The sequence below is a fragment of the Odocoileus virginianus genome, chromosome 33 (genome assembly GCF_023699985.2).
Source record: "Odocoileus virginianus isolate 20LAN1187 ecotype Illinois chromosome 33, Ovbor_1.2, whole genome shotgun sequence".
Classification (NCBI taxonomy): domain Eukaryota; kingdom Metazoa; phylum Chordata; class Mammalia; order Artiodactyla; family Cervidae; genus Odocoileus; species Odocoileus virginianus.
In genome coordinates this window covers 3405016-3425462 of record NC_069706.1, presented here as the reverse complement: position 1 = coordinate 3425462, position 20447 = coordinate 3405016, and the positions used below count along the sequence as shown (strand labels likewise).

At 64.6% G+C, this 20447-nt stretch overlaps 2 protein-coding genes across 11 annotated transcripts in view; one reads left to right on the top strand and one right to left on the bottom strand.

Annotated features, from left to right (window-relative positions):
• CORO7 (coronin 7) overlaps positions 1-20447 on the top strand; it is a 65572-nt gene that overhangs the window by 23634 nt on the left and 21491 nt on the right. For 9 of the 10 annotated variants that reach the window (XR_011485370.1, XR_011485369.1, XM_070460689.1 and 6 more), the window contains 2 exons: positions 1099-1185; positions 1647-1729. Coding sequence is in view for 8 of the 10 variants with exons in the window: in XM_070460689.1 (XP_070316790.1) it covers positions 1099-1185; positions 1647-1729 (170 nt within the window). In the remaining 2 variants the exon portion in view is untranslated. Of the gene's footprint in view, positions 1-1098; positions 1186-1646; positions 1730-16735; positions 16849-20447 lie in introns of those variants that run through there. The other variant, XM_070460695.1, reaches the window with a different exon arrangement.
• On the bottom strand, positions 5652-16318 carry VASN (vasorin). Its single transcript, XM_070460698.1, has 2 exons — positions 16168-16318; positions 5652-8319 (listed from the first exon to the last, which is right to left on the bottom strand). The coding sequence occupies exon 2, from the start codon at positions 8308-8310 to the stop codon at positions 6295-6297; it is 2016 nt and encodes a 671-aa protein (XP_070316799.1). The 5' UTR covers positions 8311-8319; positions 16168-16318; the 3' UTR covers positions 5652-6294.

Below are 20447 nucleotides of genomic sequence, written 5' to 3'. Positions count from 1 at the left end.
GTGAGAGGGCGAGGGAGCCCAAGTGACGCTGACGACTGACCCTGGGGTGCCAGTTTCGGAACTGACCCTCGCCCCAACCCCTCAGCCCCTCTTGCGTGAAGTGAGGGACATCGGGCCCCAGTTCTCAGGCTCCAGTCCTGACTTCCTGTGCCGACTCCAGCCGGGTGGGAAGGGAGCAGTGAGAAAAGTTCCTCAAACGACACGGAGCCATTTCCGACGGGCTCCCACGCTGGGGTCGGCCTCCGCGGGCTGGGGAGGGGGCGCCGGGCCAGCTCCCCTCAGCCGCCTCCCTCCCTCATTCATTCCCAAGGAGATCGTGGGAAGCCTGGAGGAAGCTGGCCACAGTTTGGGGTGAGCTATTTTTGGTAACAGGGTCTTTCGTCTCAGGCTCCAGGGGCCAGGGTGACTGGGAGGGAGCTGTTTGCATTTCCTCTGGCCCCCTCGGCTCCCCCCCACACACACACTGCCTGGGCCCCAGGGACAGGGCCGCCCGTGGTGTGAACCCGCCTCTCCTCCGCGGGCCCGGGAAGCCTTCCTACTGGCAGCCCCAGCACCACGGGAGGGCCACGCTCTGCCCCCTCCAGTGACTGTTCCCTACGCTGGGCACCGGCCCTCTCCCCGGCCCCTGGCAGTGTCAGGAGGCAGCAGTAATTCTCGTAATCCCCCGATTTGCACGCCGCTTTGTGGCAGGGCTGTTCCTGTCACATGTGGTCTCAGTTGATCCTCGCGACAGTCCTGGGAAGCAGGCAGCCTGGGCCACGAGCCGGGAAAATGAAGTTCCAGGCGGGCCCTGGGTCCCAGAGCCCGAGGACAGTAACCGGCAGAGGTCGGTGACCTGCAGCCGAGTGCCCCCCCTGGGGCACGTGCAGGGGCAGGGACGTGCCACCGAACTGAGCCCCCTGGCTACGGCAGGAGGGGAGGGGCCTTGGCAGGGCACAGGGCAGCTGGACAGAGACTAAGCTCGAGCTTGGTGGCCAGGTCGGCCCTCTGGGTGCGGAGCTGGCCCCAGCTGGCCTCTCCTGCCCTCCGAGGGGCCCTCAGGTGGGCGGACCCCCCGAGGAGGGCCCTGGGGCTCAATGCCATCTTTTCTTCCCCCAGAGCACGCTGGCCCATGAGAACAGCAGGGACGGCCGGCTGGTGTGGACGGGCACCCAGGAGCGCCTCGTGTCCACTGGCTTCAACCAGGTAGGGCTCCTCGTGGCTGAACCAGATATACACACCACGAGGGCGGGACGAGCCCCTCTGGGAGGCAGGGGCTGCGGCCGGCTCCAGGCCTGTCCATATACGGCCCTGCCCCGCGTGCAGCTGGGTCTCAGAGCCCCAGGGGACCGAAGGCCGCTGAGAACTGGCAGATTCCATTTGCAATAGCTAAGCCTGACCCTGGGAACTGTGGTGGACGCCCCCAGGGACCAGAGTCCACAGAGGGACCCGCCCCCTCGTCACCTATGGGTTCTTAAAGGGGCAGGACATGAAAATCCAAATCCTTCCTCCCTGGCGTGCCTCACCGCCCCCCCCCCCCCCGCCCCCCGCCAAGTGACTGCCCTCCAAGCTCTGCTCTGGGGCAAGTGCCCCTGTACCAGCCCATGTCCTTGGCCCTGGGGTTCCTGGATGGGCCCTTCTGAGCCCCTCTCTGCCCCTCGTTGCAGATGCGAGAGCGTGAAGTCAAGCTCTGGGACACCCGGCTCTTCTCCTGTGCCCTCACCTCCCTCACCCTGGACACCTCTCCCAGGTAGGAGCGGCCGGAGCCTCGGGTTGGCTGGTGGCTGTGTGCGCCGCTGGTTGGGGGCGGGCTTCTGCACGGGGCTCGTGCTGCTGTGTTTTGGCCTTTGGGGAGGAGACTGTGATGGCAGGTGGGGGACAAGGGACGTGGGGATGCGCTTGATTTTTCTGTGAGCGCTCTGGTGGGGCTGAGGACTGGGACACCGAGGCTCCGATCGAGAGGTGGACGTGGGGTGACGTTGGGGCTGGAGGCAGGCCTTGGACCCGCAGGCTCAGTAAGACCCCAGCCCAGGCCCCATGCTGTTGCTGGTAGTCCTGGGCAGGTCGGGGGTGCAGGCAGTCACTTGATCCTCCCACCCTCCTGCAAGTGCATGCAGGAAGGTTTACAGTGGCGTCCACGGGGTCCTGGCTGAGCCAGCTCGGTGCCAGGACTGCCTGGGCCTGAGGAGGCCGGCTGGGGGAGGAGGAGGCGGAACCTGGTCCTGAGCTCTGACTCAGGGCGGCTTGCTGAACCCACCACCCAGGCAGGGACCCGCAGAGGTCAGAGCCAGGTCGGGGCCTTGGTCCTTGGATGTCTATCCGGCCCCTTCCTCTTCCATTTTACAGCTGGGGAAACTGAGTCACAGAGGGCGCAGTGCTCCACCCCAGCTCCGGGAGCAGGGAGGGCCGTGAGGGGGCAGGCTGAGTGCCCGAGGAGCTCCTCCTAGGGTGCCCCTGCTGAGAGCCCCAGGGAACGGGAGACGGTCGGGGGGCAGGGACCCTCCACTCAGGTCCTCTCTCACAGCACAGAGAGAGGACAGGGAGCTGGGAAGGCCCGTTTGCAGATGAGGGGGGCGAGGGTGAGTGAGGTCCCCCACCTTCCTTTTCAGTGCACAGTGGGCGTGAGGCCTCTGCCTGCTCTTGGCTGTGGGGATCCCAGGGGGTACTACCAGGACCCCCTCCCTGCGAGGGAGGACTCAGGGCTCCCAGGCCTCCTGGCTTCGTGTCCAGCAGCCCCTCCCCCAGCCCTGATGCTGCACTGGTATCTCATCCCCCAGGCCTCCCCAGGCCAGACACCCCCTTCCCTGCGGGCCCCCCAGCAGAGGGAGGGGACTGGCCCAGCCTGGACAAGGGAGTCAGCGCTGACCATCAAGGGCTCCTCACCCCACCACTTCCTGCCTTCTGGACTCCGCCTCTGATCTGTGCTGGTTACCCACCCCCACCCCGTGGAGTGGCCCCCGCCCAGCCCCAGCGTGGCCCCTGGGGGAGTTAACGATGCCCAGACCCCATGGTGCCACTGGCCAGGGCTGACCCTGTAATTATAGCAGTTAAGAATAGCCTCGCAGGGCCAGCGAGGCCTGGAATTTCTCAAATCACTCCCAGATGGGCGGCCAGACCAGTGTCCCGCCCCCTTCATCCCCCAGTCCTGGCCGCTGCCCCACTGGGCCCACGCCCTTGGCAGAGGAGCTGGGACTCTCCAGCTCTCTGCAAAGCCGGTGGACGCCAAGGCTGCATGCCAGCCTCCAGGCCAGCCTGAGAACTGGTGGCCCCCTACCCCCAGGCTCCCCAGAAGCCAGAACCCCCCCGGGGCCCCCTGGGGCATCGGGGGCTGCTGACGGGGCTGAAGCTGGGAATCTTGCAGGGCGTCAGCTGCAGGCGCCACCTAGGCCTCCACCGCACCCGCTCAGGTTATATTACAGATTTCCCACCTTCATTTGGGTAGGACAGTGAGAGCTACAGAAGGCCAGGGAGGGGTCAGGCACATGCCCCTCCCTGCCCCCTCCCAGGGAGGACCCAGGGCCCCACCCTCCCAGGGGTCTCTGTCTCTGCTCCCACCTGTGCCCTTCCCCGGGGGCGGCAGGTCCTATCCCTAAGGCTGGGCCCAGGCAGACAGCCACCCCGCACTTCTGTGCAGGGTGGAGGCTGGGGTTACCGTCGGGGCTGATCAAGCAGCTCACACTCCTGCCCTGGAGAGGCAGAAACGCCACCTGTCCCGGGTGCCCTGCCCCTGGGCTGGGCGAACAGTCAGCAGTTACCAGCCCCGGGTGAAGGTGGATGGAGGTTTTTCTCCAGATGTTACCAGTGCATAAAAGCTGAAGCCAGAGAAATCGATCCTCCGTTGAGGTCACCCTGGGAGCCAGCATAGGGGTGGAGGCTGGGAGTGTGCTCTGGCCAGAGGCACCCGCCCCACATCCCATCCAGTGTTCCCTGGAGGCCTGGAGCTTCTGCGGCCCCTCCCAGCTCCTGGAGGCAGGAGACTGACCGCCCCTCGAGGGCCAGGGAGCAGGTGTCAGCTCCTGTGGCGGGCAGCCCGGGAACCTGTCCTTAGAGGAATTGAAGAGCCCGTGTAGCCCCGGGGTCTCGAGGACCCGGTTGGGGGCTGGTGTTTGCCCACCCAGGGTCACCCTGGTCGTGGCTACCTCCTGGCTGCATACCCCACTTGGTCCCCAGTCCCCGCTTCCTCACCCAGCCCCTCCTCTGATGGGAGGCTCAAAGACCTTTTCTGGGGGGGCTGGCATGAGTGCCCTGCCCGCCTCCCGCAGGCCCTGCCACCCGCTCGCCTTGCCGCCCCATTCGCTAGGTTTAGCTTTGCAGCAAAAACATCCCCTCAGCAGCCACTGCGCTGAACAGCAGCCCACAGGCCCACAATGGCTCCTTTGATGGGGCCACCCGCTGGAGGGGAGGGTCGGCCTCGCCAGAGCCGTTCCCCTAACAGGACCCAGGCCCACAGGAAACCCACCTGGGCCACCACCGCCGCCTCCAGGAGAGGGCCCCACCCTGGCCCCTCTGCCCACCGCGGCCCCCCTTCCACCTCTGCCCTGCTCACACCAGAACCCTCAGCAGTCGATAATTGAATCCAGAGCCTTGCGTGGCCAGCGCTGACATCAACGCCCAGAGCCGCAGGGTCTGTTCCGCAGGCCCGGCCGGGCTGCCTCCTTCCTGCCAGGGTGAGCCCTGGGGCCGGGGGCCATGACCTGTGCAGGGCGGTGGGCAGGGGCCTGGGGGGGCTCACGCGGGCCTCCGCAGGACCTCCGTGGCCCCAGGGCCACCTCCCTTCTTGCCAGAGGGTGACCGGAAAAGGTGGCAGCGTGTGTGTGTGTGTGTGTGTGTGTGTGTGTCTGTGTCTGTTCGGTTCCTCTCCCCAAGCTCCCAGCACCTGGTCCAGCCAGGGCTGTGCACAGCCTCCCTGGTCCTCCCCCGCCTCGGCTGGTGGCTTCCAGGAAAACACTTGACGTCCAGGGTTGTTTCTGGGAAGCCTGGGTACCCCCCTAGTGCAGAGAGGAGAGGGGCGTTTTGGGTCTGCAGACCTCCTGCCTGAGGGCACCGCCCCTCACAGCCCTGGCTCAGCCCCTGCCTGCTTGCCTGCAGTTCTGCCACTCAAGACCTCGCTCCTTCCACCACGGCCCGTCTCTGTGGCTGGAGCAGAAAGCTGGGCCAAGGTCTCCCTGTCTGAGCCCACGTGGAGGGGCCACGGGACCACAGGCAGGGCTGGCCCCGCCTGCCACCTGGTCCAGGGCTGTTGAGGGCCTGGGGTGACATGGCTCAAGGCACCCCTCCACAGATGAGAGCAGGCGATGGTCAGACCCGTCCCCAAGGAGGGACCCCTGGGGTCTGTGTCTGCCGCAAGCCTCTTCCTGCCTCTCCCAGGAGCCTGGCAGCTCCTGCTGGCAGATGACTGGGCCTGGGGAGGGGAAGGCTGCCCTCAGCGTTCCCCTGCCCCGAGACTGAAGTGGCCCCTCTCCCACCCCGCTCCCACCCGGTCCCCCAGTCTCCCTGGGAGGCTAGACCGGGCAGCTCAGATGAGCTGGACAGCCTAGGGCATGCCAACTGGGGCCCCACACCTGCTGGGAAGCAGGTCCCGGCTCCCAGCTCCCCGCTTTAGGCCGACCCTGCGAGCCCTCACCCCCCCCTCCACGCAGGTACGCTGGGGCTGTGCCGAGAAACATGCATGCTTCTTTTCACCTTTTATTTTTCTTAGAAAAGGCCTTCATATCACCATTTGTCTTAAAAAAAAAAAAAACAAAGTCCTTGTCTCTGAGTTTGAAAAACATTTTCCCAGAACAAATGGGAAAGGATCTTTTATAAATACATTTTAAAAAAAGCAAAACTTGTTCCTAAAGCATCTTTCTTTCCAGTTTCTTTTGCTCCTTCGCTCCCTGGGGCCGAGGCAGGATCATCCGCCCCCATCCCCAGTCCTACTCTCCCTCTGCTCTTTTCCGGGGGCTTCCTTCACTGTCCCCCCAGAGTCTCCTTGGGGTGGGGGGGCTTGGCAGCCCCAGGCCCGTGTTACCAGCACACAGCAGGGCCGGCCCCACCCCAGGGGCTGCACACTGCAGAGGATGGGGTGACACAATCCTCCAGACACTTGGGCAGGGGGACCCTCAGAGGGTCATCCCTGGGTCCCAGCATCTCACAGGTGAGGAACCCAAGGTCCAGAGACGGGCAGGGATGTGCCGCGGTCACCCAGCCCGGGTCCTGACGTGTCCTCCTCGTCCGGATCTGAGAAGCTCCTTAACGTGGCAGCAGGAACTGGACCTCCTGGCCGGTCCCAGCGGGCCGCGGGGGCCCGGCCCTGGTGGTCCATCCCTCCCAGGCTTAGATGTAGGGCTTGGCTGGGAGGGGCCCCTGCGGGCCCGGCCCCGAGTAGCCCATGAGCGGCACCTCACACTCCAGCCCACCAGGCGGGGACTCCCCACCACCCTCCAGCGCCTTGGGATCTGGCTCCAGGGGGGCCTTCACCCCCTCCAGCTCCAGGGGCCCAGCCCCGGGTCCCACTTGCCCTTTGCCCTGAGCCACGGCCGCAGCGGCCCGCCCCCGCCGCACACAGAAGGCTGCCCCGACGGCAGCCAGCACGGCCAGGAGCACGGCGGCCAGGGCAGGCGCGATCAGGAGCGGCAGGTTGCCCTCGCGGGCCTGGGTGACCGGGGCGTGGTTGGAGCGGGCGGCCGGGGGAGTGCGGGCCTCCCCGCAGGCCTCCTCGCCCTCAGGCACCCTCCCAGCCCCCAGGGCCCGGACGCAGATGGAGTAGGTGGCGTTGGGCCGCAGCTGGGTGACGGTGTACTCGGTGAGCGAGGCGGGCAGCCGCAGCGTCACTGGCCGCTTGTCAGGGCCCGAGAGGTTGCGATAGGTGAGGCGGAGGCTCCTCAGCTGCACAGCGCTGCCCTGCTGGAAGCGTTGGAGCCCCACCCGCAGGGACGTGGGGCTGGCAGGCTCGATGCCCAGGGGCAGGGGCCGTGGCGTGGCCGGGGCGGGGCTGGGCCCCGGCCTCACGCGGCCCTCGCAGTACAGCCCCGTGAAGCCCTGATGACACAGACACTCCAGGTGGCCCCGCGCCCCCAGGTGGCAGGTGCCCCCATTGAGGCAGATGGACGCCGGGCAGTCCCGGGGCGGGGGCACAGGCCCCGCAGTGGGGGGCACGGGGGGCGGCCGGCTCGGGGCCTCAGTGGCCAGCTCCGTGGGGCGGAGCCGGGTGGGAGCTGGGCTGGAAGGCGGGAGCGTAGGCTCCTGCACGGGGGCCCTCGTGGTGGGCACCGTGGCCGTGGTGGTGGTGGCCGGGCAGCCGAAGTCGGCGTAGTCAAGGGCCAGGAGCAGCCGGCCGGCGTTCTTGGGTGGGAAGTGGCAGCGCGTCTCCTCGGGGCTGGCCAGGGTCAGGCGGCTCTCCCGGACCCAGGGGCCAAACCAGCTGAGGGGGCACACGCAGTTGAAGGGGTTGCGGGCAGCTGCCAGGAGCCTCAGGCGGGGAAAGAGGGCAGAGAGCTCGTGTGGCAGGGCCTGCAGGCTCAGGTTGCTCAGGTCCAGCTCCTGCAGGGCCGCCAGGCCGGCCAGGTCATCTGGCCGCAGCTGGGCAATTCGGGTGTTGCCAGCCAGCCGCAGGCGCGTCAGGCCCCGCAGGCCCCGGACAGCAGGGGGCACGCGCTCCAGCTGGTTGTCGGCCACGTCCAGGTCGTGGAGGTTGCGCAGGCGGCTGAAGAGCCCCTCGTCCAGGTGCCGCAGCCCCAGGCCGGCCAGCCGCAGCGCCTCCACGTTGGCGGTGTCCAGGACGCCGGGCTCCAGGGCTGGGAGGCCGTTGTGGCTGAGGTCCAGCAGCAGCAGGCGGGGCAGGCGCAGCGGGGGCAGCGCCCGCAGCTCGTTGTCCTGCAGCTTGAGCTCCAGGAGGCGGTTGAGCGCGTCAAAGGCACCGGGCTGGATGTGGCGGATGCGGTTCTTGCCCAGGTAGAGGCGCTCGAGGCAGCGCAGGCCATGGAAGGTTTCGTTGGTGATCTCCCGGAGCCTGTTGGCAGTCAGGTCCAGGTTACTGAGGTTGGCCAGTGGCTGGAAGACCCCCCCGGGTAGGCTGGCGATCTGGTTTTGCGACAGGTCCAAGAGCTGCAGCCCCGGCAGGCCAGCAAAGCTGCCCGTGTCGAGCGTGGTGATGCCGTTCTCAAAGACATACAGGCCCACAGTGTCGGGTGGCACATCCAGAGGCACGGTGGTCCCCTGGCGGGCAGTGCAGAAGACGGTCCGTGGCTGGTTGCACTGGCAGCCGGACGGGCAGCCCTGCACCCTGGGCCCCAGGGCTGGCAGCAGCAGCAGCAATGGCAGCAGCAGGCGCAGGGGGGCCCTGGAGCGCATCTCTGGTCCCTGGGAGCAGAGAGGGAAGCGGGAGACCGTGAGTCAGGGGCCCCAGGGGACAGCCACTCCAGGAAGGGTCAGGAGGGGAATTCCCAGCCCCCCTCCGCTTCCCACCCCCAGACCCGACAGCACACAGGAGCTATGAGTCAGGTCCCCTGAGCCGGGGCCAGGCTCCTGGCGCTGCCCCGTCACTCCCTCGCTATGTGACTCTGAGTGGTCACGTGGCCTCATCATGGTATCAGTTGCCATTTCCTGCGCTGACACCAGGGTTCGGTGGGCTGACTGACGCACACAGAGGGGGCCCGGCCCCCAAATGCTCAGTGACCACAAACAGCGCCCCCCCCCCCCCTCGCGCACTTCTCCTTAGCTCCAATCCTCCAGCCTCTCTGCAGCTCAGAGAGAACATGTATTGGTCAAAAAGCATCAGGCTCTGTGCCCTCCCCTGAAACCCCCCCAGAAATATCTATGTGGAGGCAGACAGGAAAGGAGGGAGAACGGAGGTGTTGGAGCGGCAGCTCCTCCCGCAGCATCTGGGAGAGATGGGGCGGGCAGGCGGCCGAGCGCGTAAGTAGAGAAGCTGGCTGCCCCTGGCCGCCGCCGCCACGCTCCACGTCCTGCAAGTGAGGAGAGACCACAGCAGGAAGATCTCATGTGGAAACTATGGGATCGGTGTTTTTCCACTTGCAAAGTCAGACCTGCCCAGGACGCAGCCAGCAGGAGAGTTCCTGGGGAGGGGGAGGCAGGGAACTTCAGCCTCCAGGCGCCCCCATCTATGAGCCGTGATGACAGAAGGTGGGGGCCCTGGCCTCCTTGGAGTGGCCCAGGGTGCAGGCTTGGGGACGTGGTCTGTATGATGGCCTGAGAGAGAGCACCAAGCCTGGAGATGCTCCAGAGCGGATCCTCCGCCATTTCTCGGGATCGGCTCTGGGCCAAGCATGGAACGCTGTCCCCACGCGCCAGCGGCAGCGAGTGTCCACGGTCACCGCGTTTGGTCGCCCAGCAGCCCCTTCAGGTGGGAGCTGTTCTCCATGCTCCCAGACGACAGGAGAGGGGCTCCTGGAGGCGCAGGCACTTGCTGCCTTCACGCCGCCGGGAAATCTGAGCCGGAGCCCAGCTCCTTAACCACGTCCAGGTGCGGCTGGGCCTGCCCTCCTGACGTGGGGCCCAGTCCTGCCCCAGAGGGGGTAGCTCCCCCAGCGGCTCGGCTCCCACTCGTAGCCGGAACTGCCTGAGACAGGATGGGGCCACAGCACGGGCCCCCTTCACGTAGGCTTCTGTGGGGAGCCGGGCGCCACCCCAGCAGCAGTCCTCCAACCCCGTGGGCCTCTAGACCCCCTGAGAGGCCGGCACGCGTCCCCTTCAGGTGCCTCCAGCTCACACAAGGGCCTTTTGTGCTGAAGTTCAGCCTCCCCTCCTCCACACCGGCCAGCCTTCCAGCCACGCAGGTAACAGGGCCCCCCGGCCGGCGTGCTGCCCACTGCCGTGCATCAGGCTGCGCTCCCCGGGGTCGTGGGCTCCTGGACCTGAGTCTAGGAGGGGCAGGAGGTCCCCCGGAGGCCACAGTGGTGTCAGGCCAGCTCTGGGTAAAAGCCCGTCATCAGGTTGGGCCTGCCTAGAGCTGCCCACCTGCAGGGTCCCCTCTGCCCCTCGGTCGTTAACGCTGATGACCACCCTCCGGAGGCCTGGCCCTGGCCTGTGCCCCGGCCTTCACTCTCTAGGTCCTGCAGTCCTCTCCCTGAGGGGTGGCCCCGTCGGCTTTTGCTTCCCTGCATCCCAGAGAACATCTCTGCTGAGTGAACTGCAAGGAAGCTCGGCCAGAACCCAGAGGCTCGGCGCGCCCTGGCCCCGCTGGCGCCGTCCCCGGGGGGCTCTGGGCCGCACCCAGCCTCCTCCCCCGCCTGGGCCCGCTCCACCCGTACTGACTCAGAGGGGCGGGTATGGCCTGGCCACCAGATGTGCTGGGAGCGACCCCCGCCCCCTCACCCGCATGGCGGGTGAGCCGCCTCCCCCTGAAGTCGTCCTCCTGGCAGGGGGCAGGCAGGGTCAGGACGGGAGCAGGCAGGCTCAGGGACAGGAGGGGGCCCTGCCCACAGCCAGCCCGGCCACCCCTACAGCTTCAGCTCCCTCTGGGCCTTACACAAGGTCACGGCTAAAAGCCCACACTCTAGTCTGGCAGCCCTGGGCCAGGGGTGCTCGAGGTGTGAGGTCACAGACAGCAGGCTCCTCTCGGCACCCCAGTTTCCCCATCTGTCTAGCCAGGCGTTTCAGAAAGGACATCTCCCAGGGCTGAGGTGCTTGGCACCGAGGGGCCAGGCGTGGTCTGTGGGGGCCTGGGATGCATATTGGGGGTGTTTCCCATTCTGCACTGAGGAGGGGCCCGGCATGGACTCTGAGCTTCCCTCTATAGTCTGCTGGCCCTTTAATTAGTGAAGTTCTCATGGGCCGGGGGAGGCAGGGATGCTGGGGGTCTGTCTGACTGAGCTGGTGGAGGATAGGGAGTGGCATTCTCTGCCGGGGAGACCCCACAGGCAGCAGCCACCCTGCCTCCCAGCCCTGGGGTGCAGGGCTGAGTGTTTTCACCTGAACCCCACTTACCCCATCCAGAGAGGGGCTGGCACTGAGGCATGGGAAGCTGACAGCTTGGGGCTGTCCGCTCTGGGGGCTCTGCCACCAGGAACCGATGAGAGGGCCCCAAGGGTAAAGGCTGACAATGGAGGGGCGGTGGTGGGGCAGCCGAAGGCCAGTTCCACCCTACACAGGTTCTGAGCCCCCTCCTCACCTGTGGGCTGTGTCTCCCCAGCCCTGCTTCACCTGGACTTGGCTCTGAGCACCCAGGGTTGTGGTTCCATGTTCTGTTTGTTTGAAATGGGGAAGTTCCTTTAACAAGTTCTGGGAGCGATTCCATCCATCTGGGCGCGTGCTGGTGTGTGTGTATGCGTTGGGGGCGGGAGCGTCTCCCTGGGGTCACGGCTGCCCTGGCCCTTGCAATTTCAGCAGCTCCAAAGGACCAGGGCCCTGCGCTTTGATATCTGATCTGCTGACTCCAGCAGGGCGGCGGGACCTTTCCGTCTGCAGAGGGTATGTGGGGGTGCTGGCGACAGCCCTGGGGTGGGGGGCAGAGTGTCCTGGGCCTGGGCCTGGCCCTACTACGGGCCCCACCAGGGGACCGAGCTGGAGTGGGGCTTTGGGGTCCGGCTGCCTGTACTGGCCGCCTGGTCCCAGCCCTTCGCAGGGCTGAAGCAGGGGTGTGGGGTGGGTACAGCCCCTGAGTCTCAGGGCTCTTTAGTTTGTATTTGGAGGACGTTCTAAGTGGTCTGTAAATAAGTGGGTCGGTAAACATTACCTACTGAGGGTGTCACCCGTGAAACCTCTGCACGCGTAGGGTAGGGGAGCCATGGTACGTACATTTCAGCACAGACAGGAGGCCCCCTGGACCCAGGGCGGGGCCTCCACACGGGCTGCCCACCATGCTCGGGCATGGAAAAGCGTGAGAAGCTGGGAAAAGCAGGCTAGGGCGGTGCTGGGGGCGTGGGGGGCGTCTTTCGTTCTAGAAGGGGGTGGGGGGAAGTGAGCTGTCCTTTGGCCGGCACTTCAGCATGTGATGGGGGGTGGGGAGCAGGAGGAGGGACTCTGTGAGTAAGAACGTGGTCATCTCAGCTCTTGCGAACCCAGAGTGTCCCCACCCACCCCTTAGCATGGGACACACCTGCGGGCACCTACTCACACTCAGGCCCTGGGTCAGGCAGGGACCAGCGAGTGGGCGGGACGCGGGCTCCAGACCTGAGGCTGGAGCGTCTCCCATGCCTCTTCAGTGGGCAGGGGTGGGTACAGGCAGACAGCAGGCACACGCCCCTTCCTGTACCCGACGCTGCAGAGTGGGTACCCAGGGTCTGGGCTGCGGCTTTGACCCCGTGGCTCCCAAGTGCCAGGCGGCCGGGCCTGGCAGTAGCCCAGCCCAGGAGTCTGCCAACCCCCTGGGCAGGCAGGACCGTGTCGGCAGCCAGGACGGCTGGCTCCGGTTTCGCTGACGTGTCTGAGGAGGCTCCGGGTCCGGGTCAGGTCCACCCGCCTCCCCATCCCTAGCGGGCAGCAGCCCCTGGCCCAGCAGGTGGGGGTCTCGATCCTGGGCCCTGGTGGAAGGGGCCAAGGGGACTGAGCCTCAGGTTCCCCAGAGATAGCCCTCGGGGTGAGGGTGGGGGGTCCTCACCCTGCCCTGTGATTAAGCTGGGGGGCCCCCACCACTCTTGGTGTCACCACCTCCAGCCAGTTCTGTTCTTGCTGTGGATGGGGCCTGACACGCCATGCCATGATTTCATCTGGGTCCCTTCCCTTCCTTTCCCTTCCATCTCCCACCTATAGGGCATCTCAACTCCAGCTGCACATTGAAAATCACCAGGAAGCTTTAGAAAAGTTCTAGTGCTTGGACCCCGCCCTCCCCCAGGCAATTTAATAAGACTTTCTGGGGTGAGAACCAGGCAGAGTTGTGTTTCAGAGAAGCTCCTTGGGTAGGTGGGTCTCCTTGCCTAGCCCGGCCTCACAGATCCTCGGGTAGAGGGTCGCCGAGGCAGGCAGTCTGTATGGCAGCCTGTCTCCCTGACCCCGGAAGCCTTGATTCCTGAGCCAGCAGCACCGGAAGAGCCGGGCTGGGCCCCCTCCCTGCCCCACTCCACAGCAGGAGCTTCTGGCTCCGGGTGGGTGCTGTCTGGGGCACCGTGGGTGACTTGGCAGCCGCCGGACCTGTCAGCACAGGGCAGGGAGACCAGTGACTAAGGCCAGTCGCCAACTGCAGGGAGCCCTCGGGGCAGCGAGACGCACCTTCTCTGTCAGCACAGGTGCCACCCCGCAGGACACCTGCAGCCCAACTCGGAATGGGCTGGTCCAGATGCCACAGTCGGCACGCGCCAGTGTGATGCCACCGGGGCTGGGCTCAGAGACGGGGCCTCCTCATCACCCTGTCCCCACCCAGGGCCAAGACACCCATCAGGTAGGGCCCTAACCCTGCAATTAACCCTGAATTTGCCAGGGGAGGACCTTAGTCACCAAGGGAGGCCGCCAGCCCCAAGTGAGCTGGGACCAGGCTGTCTGCAGCCTAGACAGGGTGTGAGAAGGAAGCAGAAGCCCCCCCACCCAGAGCGGGGCTTGCTCTTCTGATGCCCTCATGCCTGGGCTCTTGGTCACCCTGCAGCAGAGGAGGCCCTTTGCAGGGTCTGTGAGCTGGTCAGTGGGCAGGTGGCGTCGGTTGCAGGGGGGGGGGGGCCACGACCCTGCCTCTCACCTCTCACTGCTGCCCATGTGGGCCCCAGGGGCACCCCAGCCTCTTCTCAGCGCAGGCCAGCTCCCTCCTTCTTCCTTAATTAAATCTCTCAGGCAGCCTCCAAGGAATGTCAGAGCCTTATTGCGTTCCCCGGGAGGAGACTGATGGGGGCTGTCCCCCACCTTAGAGAAAAACTGGCCCCTCGCCTGCCCCCACTTCCAGTCCTAAGGTGGCCTGGTGTGTGGCGGGGGGCGCCCGCTCCAGCCTCCTCATACCCGGGGAGGCTGGAATGAGGAAACGCGGGGGAGGCCCACGGGCCTGGCCGGCCAGGCGGCCCAGCCAGCTGAGAGAAAGCAGTCCGGCTGCCTCTGGAATGTGGAAACCGATAAAAGGAAGGAGGCCGAGCCCCCGCCCCCCCTCAGGGCACCCCTGCCTGCCCCCAAACACAGCCGTGCTCCGGTCACGCGCGCGCGCAGACACACGCCCACGCCAGACACACGCCCACTGGGCTGTGCTTTGAGACACACACACACACACACAAACACACGCCCTCCCCCTTCTCCAAGAACTCTCAAATTCCACAGCAGTGAGGGGAGCTGGTTTTCTTGGCAGTGCAGAGCCTTGGGCTCCCTGGCCCAGGGAGGGGACTCGGAGGGGGGCTCCGGGAGGGATCATTAACCCCGTGAAGTGGCACTGCTGTCCCTCCCATGAGCTCAAGGCCTGCCAGTGTCAGGGTTGCTTCTGTGGGCAGAGGGCTCACCCAGCCTTCTCTCCGGTCACTTAGGAGAACTGGCCGGCTGGCCTGCTGAGGTGGGAGCTGCCTCCAGGGCCCAGCTGAGACCCTGCTCCCCTGATCCCAGGAGCTGCCCGGCCCAGGGGTGGCATCCACTTAAAAGTCCCCACAAGGACTCAGCTCTCTTTACCTGGGACTTGTCCTAGCTCCCCCACCAGTAGAGGTGGTCAGGACCCCTCTCCTGCCCAGGGCATCTGCCTGGGGCAGGCACAGGTGTGGGCACTGTCTGAGGGACTTTCTCATGTTGAACCCCTCCTCCTCCACGTCCAGGGTCTGGAGAGCGTGGTGCTATACCAGCAAGTGCCCTGGGCCACCTGCCCAAAACTGACCCTCTGGACCCTCAGGTCCCAGTCTGCAGCTACAGGAGGCCAGGGGAGGTAGGGACAGTCAGTGCCCAGGCCCCCAGCCTGGCACGCGTGTGCTCATCCTCCCTTCCTGGGTCGGGGGGTGGGGGGGCAGATAATGGTCTGGAGGGAATCCAGCTGGGCTGCTCATTACCAGAGCCCTCTTCCTGCCTCTGACACTCTGTTTACAGAAGCTCTGGGGGCTGATTCCCTTGGGAGAAGACCGCAAACTCAGGGGACTGCTCTCCCATCCCCCTGCGCCCGCCTGCCTCAGCCCTCTTGGGCCTTACCAACAGCTGGCTCTATACTGGACATCATGGCCCGCTGAACCTGCTGACCCCATTCGGAGGTCACCTGCCCAGCCACCCCTCTGTGCCCCCAGTGCCCAAAGTCTAGCCTAGTGGGATGGCACCTCGAGATTTAGTTGAGTAACCCCCCCCCCCCCCACCTCCCCGGCCCTGGAGGCTCTTGGCTTGGAGGGGGGTGGGCTCTGGGTCTTGGTGCCACACTCCGTCCAGAACCTCACCTGCCCTTGGTGCAGAAGGTGAGCAAAGTGACCCTCAGGGCCACTTCCTCCTTCCCACCTTTCACACTCCACCCCTCAGCCCCAACGGGAGGGGTAGTCAGCGACCCTGGTGTGGTAATCGTTAACGAATGGGGGTGAGGCAGGACGCTTGGCACCAATCGGCTGGCCTGCCAGTGACCACAGGGGACCTCGCAGCCTTCAGGCCCCAGGGCTGCCAGCCCAGGGACACAATAGATTGGGCTGGCTCCAGGCCACTGGGTTCTCGGCCTGAGCAAAGCCCCTTCCCTGGAAGAGGCAGTGATGGGGCACCCTACTACCTGGAGTACGACCCCAGCTGGCCAGGCAAGGTCCATACCCTGCTCCAATGGGGCTCCATGCCTGTGGCCCCCTTGCTCTGCCCTGAGTGACAGGGGCCCTCAGGGCCGAGCCCAGGCCGTGGATCTGCACAGGGGGGCGGGGATCGGGGCTGGGCGTTATCTGTGACCAGAACCAGACCTTCACTCCAGGAGGTAGAAGTAACCTAAGACTGTGTCTTAGCCATCCCCTCAAAGGGGTCTGATTCATAAAACTGGTCTTGCCGGAGGGCCCAGCCGTGGGAGGAGGAAGCGAGGGAGGGGGTGTTTATTTTGTCTGCTCACAGCCCCGCAGGCCGGTGAGCCGGGTACGCGCGCGCGCGCGCGCCCTCACCCCCCACTGTGGAGCTGTCGGCGCCCGAGGACTACCAGATAGGGGGACGGGCTGGGGGCGCACGGCGAGTTGGCCCAGGTGATCTTGCAAGGATCGGGGGCCCGCGTGCCCGCCCTGAGTGTGTGTGCGCGCGGCGGACGGGGGTGGGGGTGGGGGGGCGGGAGGTCCGCGCGCGTGATCGGCGCGTGTGCACAGCCTGCCCGGGGCGCCCTGCGTTCCCACCCCGCAGCCCCCAAACCCGGCAGACACTCACCGGGCGGCGGCGGCGGCGGGAGCCGGGCGGGACGCGCCGCTGCCTCAGTGCTTCCCAGCCCGGCTACCGGGGTCCGGAATCGCGAGGTCCCGAGGCAGTCGGCGTCCGTCTGTCCCTGCCCCAGGCTCGGGCTGCGGAGTCGCCTGGCCGGAGGCGGGTCCCGCCTTAAGAGCCGGGGGCGGGGCCGCCGCGGGCGGGGGCGGGGCCGCCCCCCATTGGCCGGGGCGGGGCCGGCGGAGACCCGCCTCCTCTCGCGGCCGAAAGGGTCTTCAGGCCCAGCAGGCTGGTCCTAAGCCGGCCGCCCTCCCGACCGGGAGAGAGTCATAGGAGTCCTGCGGTCCAACCCGGTCCAGTTTGCAGAGCCCTGTGTTTTGTGGGGGAAAAAAAAAAGCGAGTCAATATCGAGTGATGGGGTAGGACACACAAGGCAGGTGATTTAAACTCAAGGAATGCCCCCCACTCCCCCGGAGCCTCTGGAGACCTAGGGAGAGCAGCCCGGATGACCTGTCCCAGCCTTCCAGAACTTGCGATTTTTCAGGGAAAACTGGAAATCTGCATTTTTAGGTGAAATCTCTTCAAGTGTGCTGTTGTTGGTTGCTAATCCCAATTTCAAGAACTCCTGAGTCCACACACACAGAGCCCTTCTGCAAGCCTCATAAGCACAGCCTCGATATGCCAAATGTGAGTCCTGGGGTCCTCTTGTCCGACTTTTGCTTTAGACTGCTCTCCCCGTGTCTTAGATGGAGGGGCTGAGACACAGGAAGAGGACATGACAGACCAGCCACAGTTACTGGCAGCATCAAGGCCAGATGTGGTGGGGGGTGCTGAGCTGAAGGGCCAGGTTGGGCCTCACTGTCAGGAGGTGGGGCCCGGGTGCTGCTGACAGTGGCCCTTTGATGGGGCAGAAGGGGCGGGTGCCAGGGGCTGGACTAGTCCAGAAAAATCCCCTGCCTTGGAGGCTTCCAGGAAAACTCTGCTCTGCCCTCCCCCCTGCCCCCACCCCCTCCAGGAAAACTCTGCTCTGCCCTCCCCCTGCCCCCACCCCCTCGGTGCTTGTGGTCAGAATTGTGCCTCGGAGCCTTTGGGGACCAGCTCAGCTCCTGACTTGGAAGCCAGGCTCCAGGACACCCACCACCCCCTCCAGCCCAGCCTGCAGCCAGCGCCTTTGGCTGGGCCAGCTCACATCTCGGGGGGCCTGACGGCTTATCCCAGCAGATGGCCACACCAGTTCGGGAGGGGGGTGGTTTGAGTGGTCTTTGAAGAATTTGATGGCCCCCAGAAGGCAGGATGGCCTCCCATGTCCTGTCTCTAGCAGGGCTAAGCAGGGTTCAGCCGCAGCAGTGACCTCCCAGACTTTTCCTTCTCAGCTCTCTGCTCCTCAGAACCTCTCCCCCCACAGGGCCACCTTCTAGGATGGGCAGGGGTCTGCACCCCTCGCTTTTGTTGTTTTATGTGGATGTGGGGTGTGCCTTGCAAACCTCTGAATGTCCGCTCCTGGGCCAGTGTGCAGGCCCTCAGGTGTATTTTATTTGACTCACGTGGGACTTTTTCAAAGTTGGAAGCTACTGACAATGCTGAAAAGTCCAATGCTTTCACATTAGAATGGAACTTCCTGGCTTGCCTTGAGCGGAAACTCTCAGCCGAGGCTTGGTGGCCGCTGCTCCCTGTGACCAAGGCCCGGACTCACAGGTCGCCCCCATCCCCGTCATACCCACTCACCCCACCCCAGGCTGCTGCACTCCCCCCGCTCCCTGCAGGGTTTGAGTCTGCGGTCGGTACCATGTGGCCCTGCCCTTGGGCCCCTTGGGCCCCCTAAGGCCCTCAGGGAAGTCCTGCCCGACGCTCCTAAAGGAACAGGACTAGCTGACAGGTTCGGGGCTTCTCGCCTCTGTGACCTGTTCTTGCTGGTAGTGAGATACCCCCTTCTTAAAGCGTCCAGCCCCCGCCCTGATCCCAAGACTAGGCTCACACTGGCCATGCTGCTGTCCACACAGAAATTGAAGGGAGGTTCCAGGAGATGCCACCCCCGCCCCCCCAGTTTGTCCATCCTGTCCTCTTTCGGCTTCAAGGCACTACTCTGTCTTAGGACCTAGTTCTAAGGGAGCAAGGGAGTGGGGGTGGGGGTCAGGGCTTGATTCGGGGAGACCCCACTGGGCAGCCTGGGTGATCAGAGCAGAACCCAGGGACCTGGACTGCTTTGGACCGGTGGCAGTGCCCGGATGCCTAGGTGGTGGGTCTCAGTAGAGTGATGGTTTAGCGGAGAGAACTAGGGAAGGGTTCTTGAAGCTGCTTTTCCTGGCAGGCTCCCTTCTGTCCTGCATGTGTTATTTGTAGCAGCGTTGGGAAAGCTGGTGGGATTATCAGGGGCTGACCCCTCCCGACTCAATGGACGTGAGTTTGAGCAAGTTCCGGGAGATGGTGAAGGACAGGGAAGCCTGGAGTGCTGCAGTCCATGGGGTCACAAAGACTGGGACACGACTTTCCAACTGAACAACAACAGCAAGCCCTCCCCCACAGGACCCACTTGATGCCACCCTTGTTCTCCCATCTTTTGGGACCTGGGCTCAGAGGTCCGGGGCAGATCCAGGCTTTAGACTTCCCATGGCTTTGAGTCCATAGCAGACCCCCCAGACCCAGGTCAAAGCCATTCCCACTGGCAGGCCCAGATGCCAGCCCTCCCCTGGTGTCACAGCAGCAGGAGAGGTGCCTGCGCCAGCTCTCATGCCTGCTGGCGCCATGCCAGGCTGGGGCTTGGTTCTGCATTCCAGATCCAGACTTGGCTTGGCTGTCTTTACAAGGCCTGGGGTCAGGCCCGTGCCAGCTGTTGGCCAACCCTCGGGGCTGGGTGCCGTGACCCCATTTCCTGGCCTGTGTGACAGCAGGGGCAGGATGCTCCTGCCTGGCGGAGCTGCTCAGGTAGCTCCGCCCAAGGTGAGGAAGACTGGCCTGACCTGTCAGAGAAGCCAGCCCTGCCCTCCGTGACTTCCTGCCCCCGCGCCCCTAGCATCTGAGTCAGTGGGCTGGCCAGCCGGTCCTATGGGGCTGGGGTATGGGGGTGGGGTGCCAAGTCGAGCCTCTTAAGGAGGTCGGTTTAGAGCACCAGTGAGCCACCGATGCCCGGGTGGAACCGGCAGGCCACTCCCCCATTTCTCGCCAAGGCAGCAGCAGGATGGCAAGAGTCCCTGCCTAGCCCACTTGGTCTCAGACTCTTGTTTTCATTCCTCCTACCCGTCTCTACACTGTGACCTCTGCTCTGCACAAATCTAATCCTGCCTTTCTCGAGAGGTATCATTTGCTTTGTTGCTCACCTGATGGAGGGAGGCTGAACTCCCTTCCTGATGCCCCAGGCCTTGCTCTGGGTGGCCTCTGCCACCCCACCCTGGGCCTCAGACCCTCCCTCACTGCCCAGGCCACCAGCCAGGTCATCCTACTTCCTGTTCCTCAAACAAGGCCGTGCACCCGCCTGCTACTGGGTCTTTGCAGGTGCTGCCGTTTCTGCCTGGAGTTCCCTTCTTAATCTTTGGGTCATATGGAACACCCCCTCCCCTGTGGCCAGCCAGAGTCAGGCCGTTCTTTCCTCTTGGCATGTGTCCTCAAAAAACTCTTCCTTCACGTGTTTGCCTGTGGAATTGTATCTGCTTATCACCCAGGTCAGTCAAACCATGAAATTAAAAAGACGCTTACTCCTTGGAAGGAAAGTTATGACCAACCTAGATAGCATATTAAAAAGCAGAGACACTACTTTGCCAACAAAAGTCCGTCTAGTCAAGGCTATGGGTTTTCCAGTGGTCATGTATGGATGTGAGAGTTGGACTGTGAAGAAAGCTGAGCACCGAAAAATTGATGCTTTTGAACTGTGGTGTTAGAGAAGACTCTTGAGAGTCCCTTGGACTGCAAGGAGATCCAACCAGTCCATCCTAAAGGAGATCAGTCCTGGATGTTCTTTGGAAGGACTGATGCTGAAGCTGAAACTCCAATACTTTGGCCACCTCATGTGAAGAGTTGACTCATTGGAAAAGACCCTGATGCTAGGGGGATTGAGGGCAGGAGGAGAAGGGGGCAACAGAGGATGAGATGGCTGGATGGCATCACCGACTTGACAGTTTGAGTAAACTCCGGGAGTTTGTGATGGACAGGGAGGCCTGGTGTGCTGCGATTTATGGGGTTGCAGAGTCGGACACGACTGAGCAACTGAACTGAACTGATCTCCCAGGCCGTGAGCTTTTGAGGACAGAGGTGGGGGCCTGTTACACTCAACTTCTGTCACAGCTGTGGGCCCA